Source organism: Pempheris klunzingeri, chromosome 17 (genome assembly GCF_042242105.1).
Source record: "Pempheris klunzingeri isolate RE-2024b chromosome 17, fPemKlu1.hap1, whole genome shotgun sequence".
Classification (NCBI taxonomy): domain Eukaryota; kingdom Metazoa; phylum Chordata; class Actinopteri; order Acropomatiformes; family Pempheridae; genus Pempheris; species Pempheris klunzingeri.
Genome location: NC_092028.1, coordinates 15,254,667 through 15,277,604, shown reverse-complemented (window position 1 = coordinate 15,277,604; position 22,938 = coordinate 15,254,667). Strand labels below are relative to the sequence as shown.

At 41.8% G+C, this 22,938-nt stretch overlaps 1 protein-coding gene across 5 annotated transcripts in view; it reads left to right on the top strand.

Moving 5' to 3' along the window:
• The window catches only part of septin9a (septin 9a), a 71,481-nt gene extending 49,229 nt beyond the window's left edge, over positions 1-22,252 (top strand). For 3 of the 5 annotated variants that reach the window (XM_070848712.1, XM_070848714.1, XM_070848713.1), the window contains 9 exons: positions 11,919-12,128; positions 14,368-14,496; positions 15,082-15,163; positions 15,419-15,556; positions 17,534-17,651; positions 18,410-18,505; positions 18,665-18,761; positions 19,732-19,783; positions 20,699-22,252. In XM_070848712.1, coding sequence (XP_070704813.1) covers positions 11,919-12,128; positions 14,368-14,496; positions 15,082-15,163; positions 15,419-15,556; positions 17,534-17,651; positions 18,410-18,505; positions 18,665-18,761; positions 19,732-19,783; positions 20,699-20,840 — 1,064 coding nt within the window. In that variant the 3' untranslated portion in view covers positions 20,841-22,252. Of the gene's footprint in view, positions 1-1,228; positions 1,300-10,284; positions 10,373-11,918; positions 12,129-14,367; positions 14,497-15,081; positions 15,164-15,418; positions 15,557-17,533; positions 17,652-18,409; positions 18,506-18,664; positions 18,762-19,731; positions 19,784-20,698 lie in introns of those variants that run through there. The other 2 variants (XM_070848715.1, XM_070848716.1) reach the window with 2 other exon arrangements.
• The last annotated feature ends 686 nt before the right edge of the window (positions 22,253-22,938 follow it).

Here is a 22,938-nt window from a genome sequence, read left to right as displayed (position 1 = left end):
CTCTTGTGGCTATAACTTTGCACTCGAGCCCCTCCACTGGTGTATAATTACACTTCCTGTGAGGCTGGAGACAGCTGTTTCCTGTCCCCTTTAATCAAACAAATATACATACCCCACAAGAATAGTAATCAGCCAAAGTAATTGGTTTGCTCTCAGGTTTTAAGAAGAACTGAAGGCTGGATCTCTGAGTTATCCTTTAACTGTCATTCTTCCCTTTGGCTTCCTCTCGAAAACGTCATATATTGATGTTAGGAAACTGTTACTTACTGCTCTGTGTTTTTAAAAAAAAAAAAATTACAAATGCCTGCATCCTTAAAAGTTGCTCTTTTGGCTCTATAATTGATGATAACTTTATAGTGGTAATAAAAGTAACTCTGACATCATGCTAGTGATGTTTTTTGTTGATTGGAAACGTGCGAGTTTTCTCCCTGTTGCAAAAACACATTTCACTTTAGCTGTGGAATTATGCAAAACCTCAACCCGCATCGGTTTTTCAGCATTTACTCCTTTATAAAAAAAATAAAAATAAAAAATAAATGTCTTCGTCCTGCACCACATATGAATGCCTGATTTAGATTCTCGTATCAAAAACATCTCTGACACTTCTGAGAAGTTAGATCTTGCATAATACAGTAAGTGTTTTCCAACCTGATTCATGCTTTATACTAATATCCCAAAGCTGTTGTGCACCAAAGCGTTTGTTAGCTTCTTGAAGACTAAAAGCAAAGTTGATCAGAGCCCCAACAGATGTAGTGGCAAAGGGAATCCCAGTCTGATGTGATGTATCTCAGGTCTGTGTGAGAGGAATGAGTGGGATGTGATGAATGCAGAGCCCTAGGAGGAGATCAGAGGGTCAGGCCAAGTAATTAAGGTTGTAAATTATCCCGGGAGTTTAGGAGAGCGACATTCAGCTTGTCCAAAGGCTGCAGTCAACCTTGGTGAGGATACATGCTCACACAGTCTCTGCCTTTCTCTCTCTCTCTCTCTCTCTCTCTCAAACATCTGATTCCTCAGACACAATCTTTAAACTGCTGTCTTATCACAGTCCTGCACAATCACTGTTTTTCTTTTTTTTTTTAATGTGCACACAGTTTTTTTTGCTCTGCCGGAGAGGGCGGGGTTATTTGTAGGAAGTGGGCGTGTCCTTTTGCCTTACGTGCTGAGTCACATGACAGGCATGGGTGGGAGGGGCATGCGGGGAGCTTCCAGAGCCACAGCAGAGTTTGGCCTCTCACTGGAGTGCTACGCTTTTGTAGGGGACGACTTTTACACTCATACTGTACACACACTTAACAGACGGTGAGTGTTTTGCATACCTGGAGAGTATCTGTGCGTGTGTGGATGTGTATGGTGTTTGCATTTGTAAAAAAAAAAGAACTTTGGAAGTAGAGGGAGTAAATGTTGTTTTTTTTCCCCTTTTGTTGTGTTTTTTTTTTGTGTGTTTTTCCTCATCCCTGGAAAAAGAGATCATTTACTTTGTGATAAATATCTCTGCATGCCTTCCATTCTTGACTCAGAAGCCGAGCTGCTTATGTGTGTCTAGATGTTACTGTTGTTTTTAACAGTTTGCTGACAGGCTCGACATGTTGATATACATGGTAACTGTCGTAATATGTTAGCTGCAAAGAAAACTTGCTTTTGAGTTCAGGCTTTGCAGAGAAACTTTTCCGTTATTGCTCTCAGGTTTGACACGTTTTCCATGTGCATGTGTGTGTATTTGTGCTTGTGCATAATTACTATTGTTGAGGTTTAGTACTCCCTCCATCTTTCATCCCCTAAATGATGCATGTGTTTGCTCTGTGGCAAGCTTTGTAATCACTGTCTTTGCATTGCACACATACCTGTGTGTGTGTGTGTGTGTGTGTGTAGGGTTGTTGCATCATGTTTCAGGCCTTACTCTGTTTAAATTAACTTTTTTTGCTCCCTCTTATTTTCTCCCCTCTGACATTGTCCACACCGGACGTGTTCTGCTCTTTCTGACTCTGATCCATTACCAGATCTCGAAGCCAGCACTCATAAATGTGTGTGTGTGTGTGCAGCAAAGTGAAAGGTTAGATTCATACATGTGGTTAGTGGGCTCCGCAAAGTGCGGAAGGGAATCATTTTGTTGTTTCTGCTTTGGAAAGAACAGTGAAGGAATCCTTTTAGCTAATGGTAATCGGTGGAAAGTGGCAAACCCTACATATCAAATTTTGACCAAAATCAAAGAATATTCTCCTTTTATGTTGTGTTTGAGCTGTTTTGTTCACCAGTACATATTAAGTTTCTCTTGGGAGTTATTTTTCATGTCTGCTTTTTTTATTAGTCTTTCTGTCTGTGTTTAAGTGAGAAAGTGATTGTCTGAGCTCGTTGCTAACTGACGATGTGGCAGCAGTTGAAATAAAGCTGAGCCTCAGCATTGGCTCATCCAGCCTTTGTAGTCTAGGGTTGACCAGAGGAATACAAAGCATGGCTATCTGATAATATCACACTGATGGAAAACAGCAACCACCCTTCACCTTTTCAGAAAGGCACCCGCCTCTGTTTTGCCTCACAAGCATGCACACACACACACACACACACACACACACACACTTCGACAGCCACAGAGCTGTTGAAAGGAGCTCTGTTGTGGCCCCTGTACATTGCCAGGCGAGAACAGACAGTCGCCTTTTGCCAGCGTTTGATTGGACACTGAAAAAGGTCACCGTTGCGTGTCTTTGTGTGTCTATGTATGTGTCGAGTCTGTCAATAAGTCTGTGCAGCAAGATTATGTATCTGTTGTAGAATTGAGCATCATGGCTTTGAAATGCAAACTATTTCATGAATGTAACCGGAGCTCTGTAATTTAAAATTGATAAGGTTTCATCTCTTGACGTGCAGCTTGACATGCTGTACATTCTCAGAATAGCAAGCGCTCTGCTGTGAATGTGTTCATTCAGTTCAGATTCAGGTAAAAACAGAATTGTTACAGCCCTTCAAATATAGATCACCTGTAATTCAGGACATATTATAATTAAAATTATTTTCGGTGTAGCCTTTGGTCTCTAAGTAGGTAATGTACACAGTCACAAATTATGTCTTTGAGTGTAAAAATAGAGCATGTTTTCTACACAACAACAAGGGCTGTAATATTGTAAGAAGAGATTGTCGTAGATCTACTCGTGCTACGGCGTGAAGCTCAGGCATCAAAGACGTTTATTGTGATACTGATGCTGAGACGATTTCACAGGCAAAGTGCCGATATCAGTGATGAGGAGGCCATAATAATTGACTCAAATTTAACCTGCATTTCATGCAGTCGAATGGTAGAAAATGAGGATTGGATGAAAAGGGACTCGCTCTTGGTCAGTTGTTGATTCAGCGAATCGTGTCAAACTCATACTGGAATCAAGCCAATCACCATAGTCAGGAGCTTGGTAGGTGTCGTCTGCTATTTTACTCTTGAGCTTTGTATGTGGGTCAGTCACAGTCCATAAATACTGCTCCTGAGACCTGGACAGGACCAGAGTGACAGGTTGTGTATCACACACACACACACACACACATTGTGGAGTGTGTCAAAGAGCCTAAGGACTCCCACTGGACAGGTTGCTGATAAAATGATGGATGTGTGTTTCTGAATATTCACACATACACTGAAGCAGTTTATTGATGGCTTTAGAGACCAGAAGCGTTCCTGTCTCAATGCTGAGAGAAAGTTGAGAAAGTTTCATAGATATAGTATGGGGAAGTGCATACCTGATATATAACAGTGGGCCTCTCCACAGTACTATGAGTTGAGTTGTCTTACTTGTAACTGCACCTGCCTTGAGTTGTACAGACGGCGTATTGAAACATTATGACATGCTGAAATAGATGTATTTCTATATTTGTAGAGGAAACGGGTTAAACTATAGTGATATTCACAAATAAAAAAAAACAGATGGTTGCTGTTTATTTTAGTTATTGCTGCATATCAACACACAATTGCATATTTAAATCCTGTCTTCTATGAGTTTGACTTCTTCTGACTGCTGTCCCTGATGTGAGCGATGTATGTGTGAGGGCACAGGTCAGATATCTGAGCCCCCTGGCGACGTGGACCCACGCTTGCTGTCAGCTAACCAATTTGCAACTTCCTGATTCATTTAGCATCTGTGTAAACACACTTGGAGGTTAATATTTAGCAGTTGCTTTGGGCTAGAATATTTTTTTTTTGTGGTTTGTAAAATGTATTGCATTGACACTTCTGAGGAATGTAGTATTGCAGTGGAATTGCTTTCCTTATATGTAGATGTTCATGTAGAAATGAGATCAAAGATCATTTGATTGGTGAGTCAGTCCATCACGGTAAGCGCTCTTGTTTTTCATAATTTATGGATTAAATCTTGCAGAATGGACTTTGTTACAGTTGATGAACCTTCTTCTTGTGAGCTGCTCTGTGTCAGAGGCAGTTGAAGAGCCTAGAAAGACAACAGCTCTCTTGTGCACCACCGCAGTGTGGAGACTGAACACATTCCTCTGGCAGTCTAGACAAACCTGTGGGCTTCTACTGTCATTACTGCAATTTACAAACATTTCTCAACTGTCTGCGAAATGACACTAGCTGCTGAATTAACTTGCACTGACATGGATATAACTTGGGTCTAGTAAATCCAAAGTACAGATAGAGTAGGATTGGTTTGACTCTGTGAGGAAGCGACAGGTAGTTATCAAGCCTTTTACACAAAATACGATATAGTGCACACAAGACAAACGTCACACATGTAATGAATAGTAGAAAGCATTCACTTATCGGACACACACACACAATGTCCACTGCCAGGTGACACAATGAGCGTGTTGGAGCCTGCAGGGGTCAAAGGGCACATTTCTCCAGAGAGCTGAACGATGAAGACTCTGGGAACGGGGCCTTGCTGCACAAACACTCGGACTGTAATAACACAACAGACCATATTTGCACTGCCACCACTCCAATTTCCCCCTTTTATGAAGAGATTCACTGTCAGAGGGTGGGAAACAGTGTTTGGGTGTGTGTACATGAGTGTTTATATCCCTCCCCTGGGTCCGTCCCAAATCCATGTGGTCTGGGGTATCTAATTGATTCTTTGCTGGAGGGCTGCTTGGAACCCCAGTTCACTGAAATTTAATGGCCACATGGAGTTTATTCTTTCTTTACAAGTTTCTCAGTAGTGTTTGTATAATCTCGTCCTCTTTAAGAAAAATCAACATGAGAAAGCAGGCTTGAAAATCATTGGAAAGGATAAACTTTTTTAATTTTATCGCAGCAGCCCGCTCACCTCTGAAGAAGCATCTTGGTCATCGTCGAAGGCAAATGCAACCACGTCAAGATGAGACTAGACTGCAAACCTCTTTTGTCCCGTCTGGGAATGTAAACAAAGGACAAGAGGAGCAGATGTTTTTAAAGAGGCGCCCATAAAAAGATTTTAGACCAGAACAAAGATTCAAACAGCCCATTTAGTGGATTAGTCCACTAATGTGTGTTTGACATGGAGCTCCAGACAAATAGTGGAATGACTTGACGTAAAATATGTGCGTCCCGTCTGCGAGTGTGCATAGTGGGGGAGCTGAGCTGCTCTCAGCCACAGAGACATTTTCAAAGTGATTGTGCTGTGAATGTCATGAAGCTAAGTAAGATTATATTAATTTGCACAATGAATATGTTTATAAACCTGTCATACTTCAAGTTTGTGGCTAGAAACCGCAATTCATGTTTACCATTTTGCAACTTGCAGACATTATGATGACAATAATACAAAAACATTTTTTTCCCCCCTTCAATATCTATGTATAGCACTCTGTTCAAATATGGAAAACTTTTAGTTCATCCATGACATTTACATTCCCTTGTATATCAGTCGAGTATTCTCGCTCTTGGAAAAAATCTGGCATGGCAGTTGTTTGGTAATATTTTTTTTAAGACACACTAACAATACAATTGCTTATTATGATATTCAATATCAATAAAAGGGCAATAATAGAAATAACAAATGCAGCCCATTCCTAATAATAGGCATACACAATAGTTAGTAAACACTTGCAGGATGAGTCATCAGGATGAGTCAAACTACTTTTTTTAAATTTTGTTTCAATCAGAGGAAAGAAAACATTTACAATAGGTGACTTTCTACATCTTGTATCCTTCTCACAGTCCTAAAAATGTCTAAATAAAGAGAAGAAGATTTAGTAGAATTGAAAAGAGTTTTTCAAAGAGTTAGTGAGTGAATCACCCCTTTAGGTATGATCTTGTGGTCCAAGTTTCCGGCCCTTTTCGCTCCCTGGATTCCTCTCGTGATTCAGGTCAGTTTGCACAGAAGGTCAAACCACTGGTTTGTCACAAGGGGACTAACCTCAGCCCAATTCTTTTCCAACCTAAACTGGGAACATGACCCCTGACCTGCTCGCCACGCTGTCAAGATCAACACCCTGGACAGCTGAGCCATGGCTCAGTGGTTTTCACCACATCTCCACTAAACATAGACGACGCGGTCACAGCGTTCTTTATAGTTCTTAGTAGTTTTAGCGTCTTTGAAAAGGTACCGAACAGGGACGTGTTCAGCTGGTTTCAGCTGTGTTTACATCCCTGTTTGGAGGCCTGTGTGTAGTTAGTGAGGAATGGCCCAAAAGTGAAATAAATCACAAACGCTATTCTCAACACTGTTTTTTTTTTTTTTTTTTTACTCCTTCTTTGTCCCCTCCTCCTCCATTCCACACTCCCTCCTCTGTCTTCTTTTTTCTGACCTTATCTTTTTTTTTACCTCCCCCACTCAACAACCGTCTTCCTCTTTTGCTTCTCCTCTTTATCTCACGCATACCCCCACACTCCTGCCTTCTCCTACGTCGTCTTGTCCACATCTTTTTGTTGCTACTTTGACTTTATGTTCCTTTCTCCTCCTCGCTCTTGTTTCTCCTCTTTTCTCCCCTCCAGAATCCTCTGTGGTATAGGAGACTGCTGACCATATTTACAAAAAACAAAGTAATCTGATACTGCTGGAAGCAAGAAAAAAATATTCTCTAGTGCATGTAATTGAAAACAGGATCACAAAAAGCCCAATGAGTCCCTCTCTACTCTCTCCAAGTTCTAAAATTAATTTTGCTTTGCTACAGACTCGAAGGAAACGCATTATCCATGCCATCCCATAGCTGGACCTGATACAGGGGGAAAACTTTTAGAAGGTAGAGCTGAGGGATAATTAACTCTTACATCAATGATTTATGGCGGATGCTGTTGATACATAAGACATTGTGAGGCGTTTTACAACCCCTGAAAACATGGTTTCAAAGACTGAATACCTCTTAGCAACATAACAGACTAAATAAGCAACAAGGCAATTTAAAGTTTTGTTAGTTATTATTCCTGTTATTTGCTCTAACAGTCAAAAACGGAGATAATCTCCTTCATTAGGACGGTGTGGTTTTATGAGATGATCTGTCATCACATTTTGTTGTTGCTTATATTGTGTGACTGATTGATAGGAATACACGACGCCCCTAAGAGCACAGAGAACACACAAAATACAGAATACTGCTCAAACACATTACCATAATTGTCGTACAATTATACTAATGATGATAATTGTGCACAGAAAATGTTGTGTTGATGTAAGAATCCTTCCCTCATAGTAAGAAGTTCATTAGTAAAATTGTTTTTTTTGGGGGGGGGGGCCTTAAAACCAAATGAATAACTGCTGTCATTTTATTGTGCCCACAAGTGATTCTGTCATCATCAGTGAACTCTGTTCCACTTTCAGCCCCCTGCTGTGGGATTGGTGGATGATTGCATTACATCATCAATAAGGCTTTTGTTTAGCATTTTATTAAATCTGAATCCCTTTAGATTCCTTATTGAAGACATCTTGGTTAAAATAAGTACTTTTTTTTTTTATTTTACTCAGTATAATATCTAACCCATGGAGATTCCACTGTGCTGAATGTGTGTATGGCTTTCACCACATTTTGAGTCACTGCCCTGTGACATTCATTTACTGTGTCCTGACTCATAGTTCCTTTTGCTCTGGAGGAAAACAGCGTTTCCTCCACACGTGGGGCCGTGCTACAGCTGTAGAAGCTTAAGTAAAAAACAGCACAGTGGAAAGAGTATTAATTCTTCTTTATCTGTCAGCATAACAAAACAACTGCTTGGCTAAATAAACTGTTGATGTTTCTGCATGCACAGTGCCTCAAGGTGAATGTGTTGCTGCTCTGTTACAGGTAACAGAATCTGAGGGGTCACACAATTTGGTGTAATACTACCTTTAGACTGCAATGGTGCACTCATCCTTCATAAGTTGTCAAAAATGTTGTTTGTTTGTTTTTTTCTACATGATGGACAGTAGATAGATATTCACTTGGCGTGTGTTTGTCATAATTAATTTGCTATAATAATTAGCTAAAATGCCTGCAGTGTTGATGACATACACGGTCTGCTCAACCTCGTTGAAAAGATGAGTTGACCGATGTGCCATAAAGTGTTGCCGACCATGTTTACATTAAAACCAGATCATTGATGTGACGTCCCACCAGTATGCAGCGTGTTCTCATCCCTGTTTGACCCAGCATGAACCTGTATTTTTACACTTTTTTACCAGTGTTTTAACTGGCCATTGTCTCTTAGGGTTGGGATAATGTCTACCAGCTGGTCAGCCACCAGGGCCAGACATTTTTCATGTGGAAGTCAAATGTCTTTTAACATTTATAGGGTCATGCTCCAACCGGCTGTCTCCTGACACTTGTGTTTACTAGCTATGCACCATTGGAAGTCTGCAGCACTTTGGCAGGGCATCATGGTCGAGCTTAAGGCATGAATGCCTCTGTGTGATAAATGGTCAGTGTATCTAGATAATTTAGAACAGGCTTTTCCAGAGTCCTTCACCAGTGTCGTGTTATTCATTCTCGAAACAACAGAATTGGCACAGTACACGACACTTACAGCTTGACATTCTTCTATAAACATCACTACATTGTGGGATTTGTAGTTTACTGAAATTGACAACACAGGACTGGAACTGTTTACTACCTGTAATGAAAGGGATTTATTTTCATTGTTGGATGGAGCTGAGTTTCCCACAGTGATGGTCCAGGACTTTGAGCTCCTTTTTTGTTTGTGCTGTCTGTTTGCCAAGACGTTTTACAGTGTTTGACACTACTTTGACTTGGGCAAAAGGGCGGCGTGTATTCGTGAACGATGCTCTGAAGAGTCTCACTGCTTCTGTCTGGGAAACTAGCTAGTTAAGATGCTGGAAACCCAAACAGATGGACAACTCTACTTCTCAACTGTCTGGCTCTCTCCCATTCACTCTGTCATTTGGTGGCTTTGGTATTTTTCCACCAGTGCTTGGAGATGGCTGCGTGTTTACTATTTGTTATACAGAACAGACAGCTTGTTAATACAATAGCTGCGGGTAGCATTGTTCTCAGTACCCTTTTGTCAAACAAGGAAATGAGACACTTACTTAGTCATATCATACAGGTACTGTATTGGGTTGTACAAGCTTCCAGAAACTTAAATGCTGACCACAGATTAGGGGCCAGTTCACAGAGCCACTTCAACTTGATCACGACCAAAAAAAACTCTCAGGCGCATACTTCATCATGTATTTTTATCATATCATATCATATTTTTTTGCTTTTAAACTCACACTGATTACAAAATAAGAGGTGTAGATGCAGAATAGAAGCTCCAAAAAGGTCTGTGTTCAGATTGTCTATAGGTTTAAAAGAAAAGAAGGATGATGGTTATTTTATTACTTTTTTGCAGGCGTAGCTGTTGTTGGATGATATTTGAGTACACTGAGGCTCATGCTTTACGTCAAGTGTCTGTTCAACCCATTCATTTTGATGTCCAGTCCCTTTGATGCTGGTGTTCAGCATCAGGTGCGGCTCAATTGTCGCAGCCTTGCCTGTCAAGGTGTGCTAGCCCCTGGCAAACATCTCTGTTTACAGCATATAGCTGTCAAAAACGCGAGGAGAGAGGGAGAGGGGTTGACATGAACATGCAGGCGGAGGATAAAAAGAAACGGCAATCCAAAGCAGTGACTTCAGGAGAGTTTAGAAAAGGACAGGAAATGTAATGTTCGAGATAAAAGCCAGATGAGCAGTGGGAGGAGGAAGGCAAAGGAGTAGTGTCAGAGCAGAAAAGACAGGGGAGGCGAACAATAGAAAGCCAAGAGATGGAGTGGAGAGGGGAAACCTGACGACAAGAGAGATAAGACAGAATCGGTGTGTGGAGAGAGGAAAGGGTGAGGTTGAGAGAAAAAGACAGGAGCAGAGGTACGGGAATGTGGGAGGTTCAGAGGAGAGGCGGAGGGCAATAAGTCGCACTAAGTTGCTGACTGACTGCTGGAACAGGATGGGGAAGTGGTGAAGGAGGCCAGGAGAGCTGCTTCCATAGGTGGGTCTCTATGACACACACACACACACACACACACACACACACACACACACACACACACACAATGGAGCACATTATAAAAGTAAGATGTTGAATATGAACTTGAGTTAAGTTTCCACAGCAGTGTTATTCTTCACTGAATTTCTTCCATTAATCAATGCGGTGCCAGTCTGAAGTGAGTGGACTTTCTACCAGCAGCGGTGTCATTCCCTATTGATTTAATTCCCTGAGTGATGGGAGTGAACTGGCTAGTTGTCTGGACTTCTTCTCCTTGTGGCAGGCCAAGTGTTGTGGAGTAACATTTGTGCCCGAGCTGGAATCCAATAGCTGTTTAACTCTTGGCAGCGAGCCTTGGCTCATGGTGCGTGTTTGTGTATATATGTGTGTGTGTGTGTGTGTGTGTTCGTGTTTCCATGTGCTTGTACATGTGTGTGCCTACAGGTCAGCTATGTGATCAAAAGGAGGAAATGCTGAGTGTGTACAAGTATGAAACTCAACCATGTACACTGTGTGTGTGTGTGTGTGTGTGTGTGTGTGTGTATGAACCAGGCTAGCTGGATGAGTGGATCGAGTTTCAGCCTCAGCACTCTCTCTGTGTTTTCCACTCTCACATTAGCAGTAACGCAGCACTGTGGAGGGGGAAAGGGAGGCCTGTGAGGGGTAGCAGCTACATGAACTATTGTACACACACACACACACACACACACACACACACACACACACAAACATGGACGCTGTGGATCCTTCACCTACGCTGACTTAACACATTGTTAAGCGTGCATATTGGTGACTGTTAACAGACTTAAGAGAACATATTAAATGTTGAATATTTATCTTGTGATTGGACACGCATCTATAGGCATTCCACAGAAGGACATTAAACTAATCATTGTCCAAACAAACTGCAGGGATAACCTCCTGCCAAGTGAAAAGTACTTTAATACTCCAGCGTATATTTTCTTATAGTTTTCTGTTGAGCCAAAAGCCTTTGTTGGCATGAGGCCAGCCAATCCTCTCAGTTTCAAAGTCTAGAGGTGTTTTTGATAGGTGTGTGTTTTTATGATTTAAAAAGCAACAGGCTAAAACAACCAAACAGCCACTTTCAAAATCCCCAGCAGGAACCTCCAAAAAACTGATGAGCTAGCAGTTTACCAAGTTTTTATTTTTATTTTTATATCTATTGTGCTTTTCATGGATCAAAAAGTTGCTGATAACTAAAGGAATAGTTTAACATTTTGGGAAGTAAGTTTATTCATTTTTTGCCAATAGTTAGATGAGAAGATCGACACCAATCGCATATCTGGTACAGTTTAGTGCAACATGTTGTTCACAGAGTTCCTCTTGTAATGTGGATGCTTTCCAATACCAAACTCTGTGCTATGCACCTCTCCTGTCCACTTCCTTGTCTTACTTGTATCGCCTGTTTTTCATATTCTCGCGGTTGCTAATTACACATTTATCTATCACTTCTCTCCTCCCCCATTCACTTCATACCCTCCTCTCATTCCCTCTAATCTTTTCTCTCTCTCTTTGTCTGTCAACTCAGGGCCAGAGGTGATTCCCAGCTACAGCAGCAGTGCCATGTCTGAGGCGGTGGTGCCTGATGCTATGGTGTCCCCAGCGGTGGGTGCCCTGTACGGGGAGAAACCCGGTGGCCCCGTGGTGGACTTCAGTTACGTGGGTATTGATGCCATTCTGGAGCAGATGAGGAGGAAGGCCATGAAGCAGGGTTTTGAGCTCAACATTATGGTTGTGGGTAAGTAGCTACGGTTCCATTTACTCATGTCCAGATTTAGTTTGAGCTAGCGTGAGAAAGTTTGGATTTGGCGAGGATGGATTTCCCCACATGGATCAAATATAACTTAATGTAGGGATTCTTGCTAAAAGATGTCTACCTGTGTCAGGGACGGCACTCAAAACCTGGCGTTCCTCTGTTGTATGCATAATGATGAATGGTACACCAAGATTGTGGGTTTTTAATCAGGAAGATGACTCTTAAGTCCTTTTCACATGTAATATCAAACTGTTACCATCACACTTAAACATGTGTTGATCTCAAAACATCTTCAATCAGCTTTTTGTAACATGTGTCCTGTTATTCAGGCGTTCTCTGTAATCAGGTTTAGACAGAAAAGGTTTGAGGCCCCATTTTTATTTTAATAAGCAGGCACACACAGCAGGACTTAAAAACTCTCTCTCTCTCTCACTGAGCCCTCATCACTGTGATCAGACAGCTTTTAAAAAGGCGGCTAATTACACACACACACACACACACACACACACACACACACACACACACACACACACACCTCAACCGTAGACAGGCCACCATAAAACCCCACACCCCCCTCCTTACTGTCTCCTCTGGATGATCCTGCGCCGGTTGGTCTGTTTCATCCGCAAATAAAAAAAAGCTTGTTTAAGAAGCAGCCCGAGGGTTGAGATCAAGTTGTGTATGGTGGTGGGGGCCATGGTAAACAAAAATAAACAAATTTGGTTTCCATGTGTTTTTTTTTTTTTTGCTTCAGGTGAAACTGTATTCCATTACTTTAAAAAAAAAAAAGTGGTGTAGGAAGCAATGATGCTGTTGGATGATTGGGTTTGAAGCTTTATGCTTAAGATGATGCAGTATCTCACGTCAATGACACATGGATAAGCATGTTTATGTTTATTGCAGATATTTTTGTTTCTAATAATTTTGTCTTGTCCTCATCATGTAAAAATAACATTTTTTCAACGTATTCAACACTGCTGTGTGCTGCATAAACAAGAGTGGGACCCTGGCACCGTATTACTGTAGCAACGGTTGTTAGTGGAAGAATGTTGGACCAAGACACGGAGAAATGCAGCTGTTACAGACAGGGTGGAAGCTGTGGCATCTATGCTGCCAAAGATGGACAGGATGAATTTCTTCATATGCACCAATAAAAGATATCTTAAATGGAGGGATGGAATGCAAATTTTGCACATAGTGATTGTCAGTTCCTGAACTTCAAAGTGAAGAATGACATTTTTTCATTAAAATCTGCAGCTCTTGGCTTCTGCACTGGTTGTGTAGTGTCATGTTTGCATGTGCTGCCGACTGCCTGTACATGCGACTCTGTTTGAATGTGTGTCTCCATAAATGAGTAAAGGTCTCAATGTTGACTTAACCTGAAGCTGAACGGGGAATGTTGGGCCGCCCAGTGGGCCCCTCCAGACTCCTCTTCATTAACCTGTGGTGATGTTAGCATGGCGTGCAGGGTCTCCGATGGCCCCATCCATATAAACAGGCAGTCAATGATGATTCACAGATAAGGGAGTCTCTCTGGTTCATGGACTTCTACACTAATATTGCCCTCCATCTTATCCGTATGTAGAGCCTTTTATCAGCCAATTACAACATAAACTTGTATTATCATTGGAGATGACTGTATTATCAACTCCAAGAACACGATAACCATTTATGCAGTCATATAGGGTAAAAGTGTGTGCAAATGATATCATTAAAGGATGTTTAAAAGTTTTCATATTCACACTCCATTCTTTCCACTTTGGCTATCTGCACATTATTCCAAACCCTGACTGTTTTACAAAAAAGAAGAGTTTGGGTTGATGTCCTGCAGCTTGTCACTGCTTCAGCCCAACAACTGACAGCATGGAGTCGCCCTGAGTTTTAAACTTTAGAGGAAAATAATCATCGAATCTTGTTTGGTGTTATTATGGTTTCAGTGTGTAGACTGTTAGACACCTAAATCGCAAGCAGTCACTGTTTTATCTTGAGGTGTGTGTGTGTGTGTGTGTGTGTGTGTGTGTGTGTGTGTGTGTGTGTGTGTGTGTGTGTGTGTGTGTGTGTGTGTGTGTGTGTGTGTGTGTGTGTGTGTGTGTGTGTGTGTGTGTGTGTCTGTGTCTGTGTCTGTGTGTGTGTGTGTCTGTGTGTGTGTGTGTCTGTGTGTGTGTCTGTGTGTGGGTCTCTCCTCACTGTCTGCCCATCTGATTGGGGTCTTTGCTTACAGGACAGAGTGGCCTGGGAAAGTCGACTCTGATGAACACACTGTTCAAGTCTAAAGTCAGCCGTAAGTCAGTGCTGGCCATGGCCCAGGAGAAGATCCCCAAAACAATCGAAATAAAGTCCATCAGTCATGGTATGTCCCCCACTTCTCTGTCCCCCTTCTTTATGGCTTTTTTCTGTCTGCCTGTGTCTGTAGCGTCTGTCAGCCCCAAATACACCCATCTCATACTCCCCTACTTTGTTTTTCTCTTCTGTATTTACGCTTTTCCCTGTGCTAAGCCTTACATGGTGAAGTCTGTCGTGCAGCTTGTCTAGTCACTCCAAACATTCAGTCCCTTTTTCCTCCTTTGTCTCTGCTTTTCTTCCCTCTTTTTCTTTAATTCTGATTCTCTTTCATAACTGTAATCATGGATGATATAATCACTGAATATAGTGTTTTCTTAGCCCTCACAAAACCAGCACAGTTTCAAAATTGGCAGCTATTTTGAAAATGTTCTCAAATTTATCACCAATTATGTCCTCAAAGCACTTTCTGAATACATTTTCAGGCGAGAAATAGACAGTGCAATTGCAGGATAACGCCACGTTTTTTAGATCTGCAGCGCTGTTTATAAAGTGCACAGTGTGTTTGGTATTGTAGTATACAGTGTGCTGGCTCTACGTGACTTTGTGTGTGTGTGTTTCTGTCTTTTTTGTGTGTGTGTGTGTGTGTGTGTAGACATCGAGGAGAAAGGAGTGAGGATGAAGCTGACAGTCATTGACACACCAGGCTTTGGAGACCAGATCAACAACGAGAACTGGTACACTACAAGATTTAAATTGTGTCTAACCAGAAGCTCCTCTCTGTCTCCTTACTTTTTCCTGCTGTCTTACGTTTCCTGTTATTGCCCCCCCATACACACACACACACTCTGTGAGCCCCTCCTACTCCCCTCATCTCCCTTTCTGTCTTTTCTACCTCTGCGTTTCCTCCTCTTTTCCTCTTTAATTTGTCCATCTCTTTCCTCTCCACTGCTCCCTCATCATTCCCACAATCCATCCCCGCCATTGTCTAGCTGGCAGCCCATCATGAAGTTCATTAATGACCAGTACGAGGCGTACCTGCAGGAGGAGATCAACATCAACAGGAAGAAAAGGATTCCAGACTCCAGAGTCCACTGCTGCATATATTTCATCCCCCCGACCGGACACTGGTATGGACACACTGAGACATGGTTAAATATAGACATGTGAGCACATACAAGTTCCACTTGAAAAACAAACGCACACAACTGAGAATGCCTGAGTATTGTTTCTCTCTTCTTCTTTGTCAATGCCATCACAAAAAGGATATCGGTGCTGCCATCAGTTGCATTTAGATAAGAAATAACACAAGATGTCAAGATGTTAAACATTTATTTCTTAACATGCTGAGATTTGTTTGCAAAGATTGAAACAACTCTCAAAGTCTGGACAGTGAAGTTGACGCCAGCGGCTGGCTAACTTCATTAAGATCTCCAGTGCAGATTGCTTTAAACAAACCAAGCTTTTATTTACATTGAGTGTTGCTCACCAAAAAAAATCTTTTTAGGCCAAATTAAAGTACTGAATGCATTTTCCTTCCTCATGAAGCAAATGTAAGCAATGCAAGATTTAAAATTATGTTTACTAGCAAGCACGTCTTCGCTGCCTTTGTTGGTGTATTGCTGCAGTTCTCAGTGCATTACATCCACCTGTTGATCAGTGGGATTGTGCGTTTGTGTCACCTGTGTGCATGGGCTTGTTCATGCGCGTCCTCATGCAGGACAAACAAAACAGGATGCGATCACAGAGTCGACCAAATGGTGACTATGGTTAGCAGTCATGTCATTTATTAGCAAAGGTTAACTTGACCTGACGGCCCTGTAGGTGACACAATTAATTTACATCAACTGGAGCATCAGCACCCCCCCAGTGCCACTGGCAGTAACAGTGTGTTGATCATGTGCCAGCAGATCAGATATAGATACAGATTTTCTTCATTTATTCTCAAGCTTTTCAGTGTGAAGCACCATCGAAAACACACATGTCCCTACACATTTCCGCTCAGCACAATGCAACATTTCCCAGAACACAAGTCCCCCCACCCCCCAAAACACACACACGCACAGGACAGATGGGCTGCTCTCGCCAGGCCCCGAAGCAGCACAATGTCCCAAGTTTCTCTTCTGGATCCTGGATCTCTTACAGACACACACATCTGGGTCTGATCGAACTGCATAACCTGCCTTCCCTCTCCACGCTCTGTTGGCTCAGCCCCTCACTGTTCAGAGCTCAGGGGGCTGGGGTATACTAGCAGAAGAAATGAGGGGGTGGTTGCACACAGACTCATGTGTCCATCAAGTGATGGATTCACCGCGCGTTTTTATAGCTTTTACATTTGTGTAACTCTAGTCGAGTGCAACGGCAAGTCTTGGGAAAATGTTGAGCAGCTGTGGATTGTCGGCCTTGCTTGAGCACACACAAAGACGCACAGTTGACCATAGATCACCATTCAAGTGCTGCACTGTTGTGTCATGGCCCGTCTTTGCTCAGGCAGGGGGCTGGTGTGAAATGGCCCCCCGTCTCTGTGCCCCATCCAGCAACGTTTCATGTTGATCCAACACTGCAGATGTCACATGGGCTTGCCAGCAGCTGCTCAGGGTTTTCCTTAAAAAGTCTAATGGGAGAGAGGCAGGAAGGACGAGGGAGACGGAGAGTCTGTGTTGGGTGTCTAGGAGCAGCCAATCAATTTTGTACTTTTGTCTCTTTCAGTGTGCTCTTGCTTGAGTGCACGAGTGTCCTTGTTGACAAATGCCAGTCTTTGTCGAAGTGTTGTCAGCAAGGCCAGAATCCTCCGCCGTAACTGCATGCGGATGCCTTTGTCAGACTGCGGGAAGGACCTGAGCTCCTCAAAATGAACACAAGTCCTCTTAACCTTACCAAGCAGCTGTTCACACACATCGTACAGTACGATAGATGCAGCAGTTAGAACTGTGAATACCTCGTGTTATTGTAGTGTTAGTGTTAGTAGGTGCACTACTTCCTTCATCTGACAGTTGTGAGGAACATCTGGTGGTGGGAAAAGTTTTGTGCAACACATTTCATTCAGTTTCACATGCATGTTGTTGCATCTAATGTCCGCTTCCCTAATCCCTCTCTCTCCCTCTCAGTCTGCGGCCTCTTGATGTAGAATTCATGAGACGTCTCAGTAAGGTGGTCAACATTGTCCCAGTCATTGCCAAAGCAGATACTCTCACCCTGGAGGAGAGGGACTTCTTCAAAAAGAAGGTAAAATCTTTCTGCCCTTTCTATCGTTTCGTATATTCGTTTATCACAATTTTCTCCTTTTTTCTCCCATTTAAATCAACATCTATAATCCAGAAACTCTCTCTCTCTCTCTCTCCATGGTTGCATTTTTCATATTTGTGGCGCAGTAGCCAAAGATAGGAAAACTTCCTGGGGTTTTCTTTGGTTTGTTCTTGTACTTTCAAGACAAGACAACACAAACACAAAATAAGAGCTCCGGAGCATCTCTCTGTCTGTCTCTCCCACTCTTTAATTTATACACCTCCTCTACACAGTTAATAAGGCTGCAGCCGTTCGTTTGTATGTTTTTATTGGCAGCATCCTTGAGGATCTCAGAATTTCCCCTCCTCTCATTAGCAATGAGGAGGGTAAACTCCCCCTGATTTATTTGTACATGCTCATCTGTGAGTCTTTGTGTTTGTGTGTATGCATGGAAGACTTGGTGTGTGCACAGGTTTATGCACAGGCCACTTTCATAGGTTTTCTGTTCTGTTTGTATACAGGCGGCGATTAGCCACTAAGCCCAAACTTTTGGAGTAGATTAAAAGGCAGATTAGTGTTAATGCCACCTTAATCTGTACACTGTGCAGATTTAGGTTTATTAGTTTGATGTCTCTCAAGAATACATCAAGCGCGTCTGCCTAATTACTCCTGCAATTAAAGGCCTTAGTTTGTATCCTTTCAGAACTGTAGCGGGTTAAAAGTTTGCTCTTTTCTTTTTTCCAACACGGTCTCACCAGATCAGGGAAGAGCTGCGAGCCAACGGGATTGATGTGTACCCTCAGAAAGAATTTGACGAGGATGCAGAGGACAGAATGATCAATGAGAAGATCAGGGTAAGAGGATCGTTAGTTGTGACTCTGTCATCCTCATTAATGCTCAGACATGCGTTTCCACAGAGCACTGTCATCCTTGATCCATTCAGAGTCATTCTTAATGTACTCAACTTCAATATTTCTGACTTCATTGTCTCTTGACCTTTAACACGTGAGCAGGAGATGATCCCATTTGCTGTAGTGGGCAGCGACCAGGAGTACCAGGTCAACGGCAGGAGGCTGCTGGGGAGGAAAACCAAGTGGGGAACCATTGAAGGTACAACTCTCTCCCTCCTTCTGTCCTCCCATTTCACTCCCTGTTCTCTCCTTTTTTGTTCTTCTATTTGAAATGAGAGACACTTTGAGTACAGAATCCGTCAGTAATGCACATAACTATCCCGGAAGTGTTTTTTTTGTTGAGAAGAAAAGACAAAAGGGGGGTGTGTAAAGGCTTCACTGAGTCAGTCAGTCAATAAAACAATACTCCATTCAGTTTTCAGACTGGCGTCGTGTGCCATGCAGCTGGCTCAGGCCTCCAGCAGACAGAAGAGGCCTGATTTGTTTACTTGGTCCCCCCCCAAACACCCCCTTCTGTGTCACACAGGATGCACCGTGGATGCTCATATGGGAAATAAAATATGTTGAGGACGGGAGAACTTTTTTGGTGTAGTTTGTTTTTAGGTGACAATTCATAAAAGTTAGTAAAATATAGTAGATTAATAGTTGTGTGTTTTTTAAACTTGAGCTTTATCAGTTGGCCAATAGTCTACCAGTGCACTGTTATGTTTTGTTAACATCTATTCTTACTGCAGGTCTTTCAATATTTAATCACATTATCCACTCCAGACAGGACGCACCAACCCTCTATCAAGTGTCTCATTAAGGAAGTTTCATTTCCTGCAGAGTGTGCTGTGCAGACACACACACACACACACACACACACACACGTCTGGCAGGAATTTTGAGCAGATCTTAGTCTTATCTCTTCAGAAGGGCTCTACAGAGACGAAGTTAGCAACAGAGATGTGCACTGAGGGCATCTGGGTGATGAGACAGCATTCAGTAATCTCTGTCTGTAGGGGCATCACACTGAGAACAGTGGCTCCACCTAGTGGACTGTTTAGGAAACTTTATAGCAGCCAAGCATAGCTCACAGCTGCCACACTGTCTCTTTCAGTACTTCTAGCTCTCTTTAGCTCTCTTTGACTAATTTCTGACAACTCATAACTTTTCTCTCTCCCCCTCAGTTGAGAACATAGCCCACTGTGAGTTTGCCTATTTACGGGATCTCCTCATCAGGTGAGGGTAAACTTTGTCTCCATGTCGGTATGTCTCAGCCTTAAATTCTGTCGGTTTTCATGCAGCCTCGTGTCGCTCTGCCACAGCGTAGATCTAAATTTGGACAATCAGCTTTCTCCATAAAGGGCTGTCGACTGTGGTACACATTACCAAGTGAAATTCATTTCAGACGTTTTACAACAAAAGTGAAATGCCGGCTAAAAGCATTTCCAGCCAGTTGTACTAATTATTATTGGTGTATGGTGCATATGCTTTTTAGTGTATTGTACATTTCTATTCCATATTAAATCTATTTTTATGATATTTACTGGCATCTGCATATTTGATTTCACTTTATATGTAAAAGCCCAACTAGGGACAAGAGTTGAAACTTAGCAATAGCTATAAACTCTCTGTGTATCCCACCAGTGCCAAGCTGCCATATTGGGGCTATGTTGAGTTGCATCGTCCCAATCAAATAAAATAGAAATTAAAAAAACGTGTTTTTGAAGATCCTCTCCTGACATGTTTTTATGATGTATAAAAATACTTTGCTTTGAATAATAATTTACTTCGGATGTTGTTGTTCTATAAAAAAAGTTCAGTTACTTGATAAAAATTCAAAGTGCATCTGTTCATTCAACCCCATTAAATAATCCAGATAGCTAATTAATATTAACAAATCTGAAAAAATGATGCAGTATGTGCACTGAAGGGTTCAACTTTCCACATCAAACATCTGTATGTTTTGTAAGGAACAGCTGGATTTTGTGATCGCAGAGAAAAGTTTCCCTCTCAGCAGAGTTTGAAAACATTAAACACATTTAAAACATTAAAAAGTAACAAAAGCACATGTTTGATATATGGAGATATTATTGTCTGTCTCTTAGTGGTTTCTCATGAGTGTGTGTGTGTGTATATGTGCGTTTCTTTCAGGACCCATATGCAGAACATTAAGGACATCACCAGCAGCATCCACTATGAAATGTATCGCGTGAGGCGCCTCAATGAGAATAACACAGTGGTTCCTCACGCGAACGGTATCCCTGAACATCATCTTGCTGCCCACGAGATGTAGACGCCGCCTGCCCCCGCCGCAGGTGGCTTCAACTGGGTGTAATTCATTTGCTATGAGACTTTGACCTTCATTGATAGTCGTCCCACCACCCCAGCCCTCCACTCCATCCATCTCCATCTCACAGGTGGGACAGAACCTTAAAAGCCTGCCAGAGGGACTTTATTTTCAGTGACTTTCGGCGGCCGAATGGACCGTCGCTGTCAGTTTATTGCCTCATTAACAAACACTATCCTCTCACTATCGCTGACAGAAAGAGTGAAGAGAAGTTTGATTCTCCATAATGTGCTGCAGCTTGATTTTTACCTGCTTCCAGATCTTACAGTTAACCTTTGTGGTTTTTACTTGTGGTGCCAAACATTAGGCATCTGCCAAACAGGACGGACTGACGCCTAATACCTTTTCAGTGTCAGAATTGCCTTAACCTGTAACATGTTAATCTCGTCCAGTTTTACTTAAGTTTGATGTTTTTTTTAGCAGTGCTTATAAGAATTCATGCCGTAACAGAAGCACAGTTTTTCCGTCTTTATGCACACAGCTGTATCGACATAAGTGGGAAGTGATGATATTCGTTATTGCACTTGATCACTACATAGTCTGCCATTGACAAGCATGCTGGAAGGGCGCCGTGCAGCACTTTGCCAACATGGGACACGCATACGGTCATACCAGTCTGTCTGTGTGGAGCAGCGTCACACAGCTCTCTCTCCACAGTTTAACAAAAAAAAGGTCATCAAATAGCACATCATATGTTTGAGTTTATCTTTTTTTGTCACAAGCTGTGTTTTGCTTTAACTTTGTTAAATGTCGTCATATCAAAGATGGAAGTCAAGTTCTTGACGTCTTTTTTTTTTTGAAATTCCCAGTTATAAATATCATTGTTTATTAATAGAAATATCTTAAGAGTGATTTTAAGATGAGTAGGTATTTATGCACGATATAAAATGTGAAAGTTTGCCATCAGTTGTGGTCCACTTATTCAGATTATTCTCACATATACACACTCACACACGTACTTTTCCCGCCTCTGGGCCCATAACAGTGCCTTATTTATTGGAGCATGTTTGCAAGTGTATTGGCTGAAACTGGAAAGAGAAGCAGGTCTGTTGGTGCCAAGTTGACTAGATTTAGATACTTTTCAAGCCTTTCCCCTTGACTTCCATTGACCAGCCCACTTCTTCTGCTATTTTCCACAATATACCAAGGATCTTTATCTGTTTGAACCATATATAAATATATATATATATATATATATATATATATATATATATATAAATTCCCTACGCTGTCACTGTCATGCCCTGTCCTGTATATTCGTCTGTGTTCTGATAAATTTTTTTGTACTTGTATTATTGATAATAACAAATTTTCCTTTATCTTATTTTAAAGAAATAAAGATTAAAGTTGTAAATATATACTTTCTTTGATTTATTTATTTTTTCTTTGTTTATTCATTTGCTATACTGAACACTGTCCTTTTAAAGCTACTGTATATGCTGTTTTTTGTTTTTTTTTCACCCGTCAATACGTTTTACAGACCCAACCTGCTGAGGAGCGTAACATGAACAACCAGACTGCGTGAATTCATCAGCTCATATCCTCTGTCTGTTCACGCTGCAGAAGATCACACTTTAGATAATTTTCTACCACACTGGATCCCCATAGCATTTAATCGCAGGGGTAATTCACATACTGGAGCACTTTAATTGCCATGTCATTAAGCTTTTCCTTGATTAGCCTCTGAAATCAATATGGCCGCCTGCTAGGTCAGTGCATGCCTGATTAGCACTAATTACTTGAATGCTTAAGTACGTGCTTTCTTCCTTAGTAAGAGAGATGGGAGTAGACGAGTCCTGAACGCCAGACAAGGCCTCGGATCAGTGTGAGGATGTGCAGACGTCAGCGTCTTGAGGTACTGGAGCAGCAGCAGAATGTAGACAGAGCTAACAAACTAATGTAAGTTAGACATTAGATAAAATGTAGTGATTTTCATGTTTATGGTATCAACCCAAGGGTGATTTAACAGAAATATAAAATTGTCAAGCCCAAATTGACATTGCTTATCTTAGTTCTTAGGTAGTTGACATTTTGGATGTACACA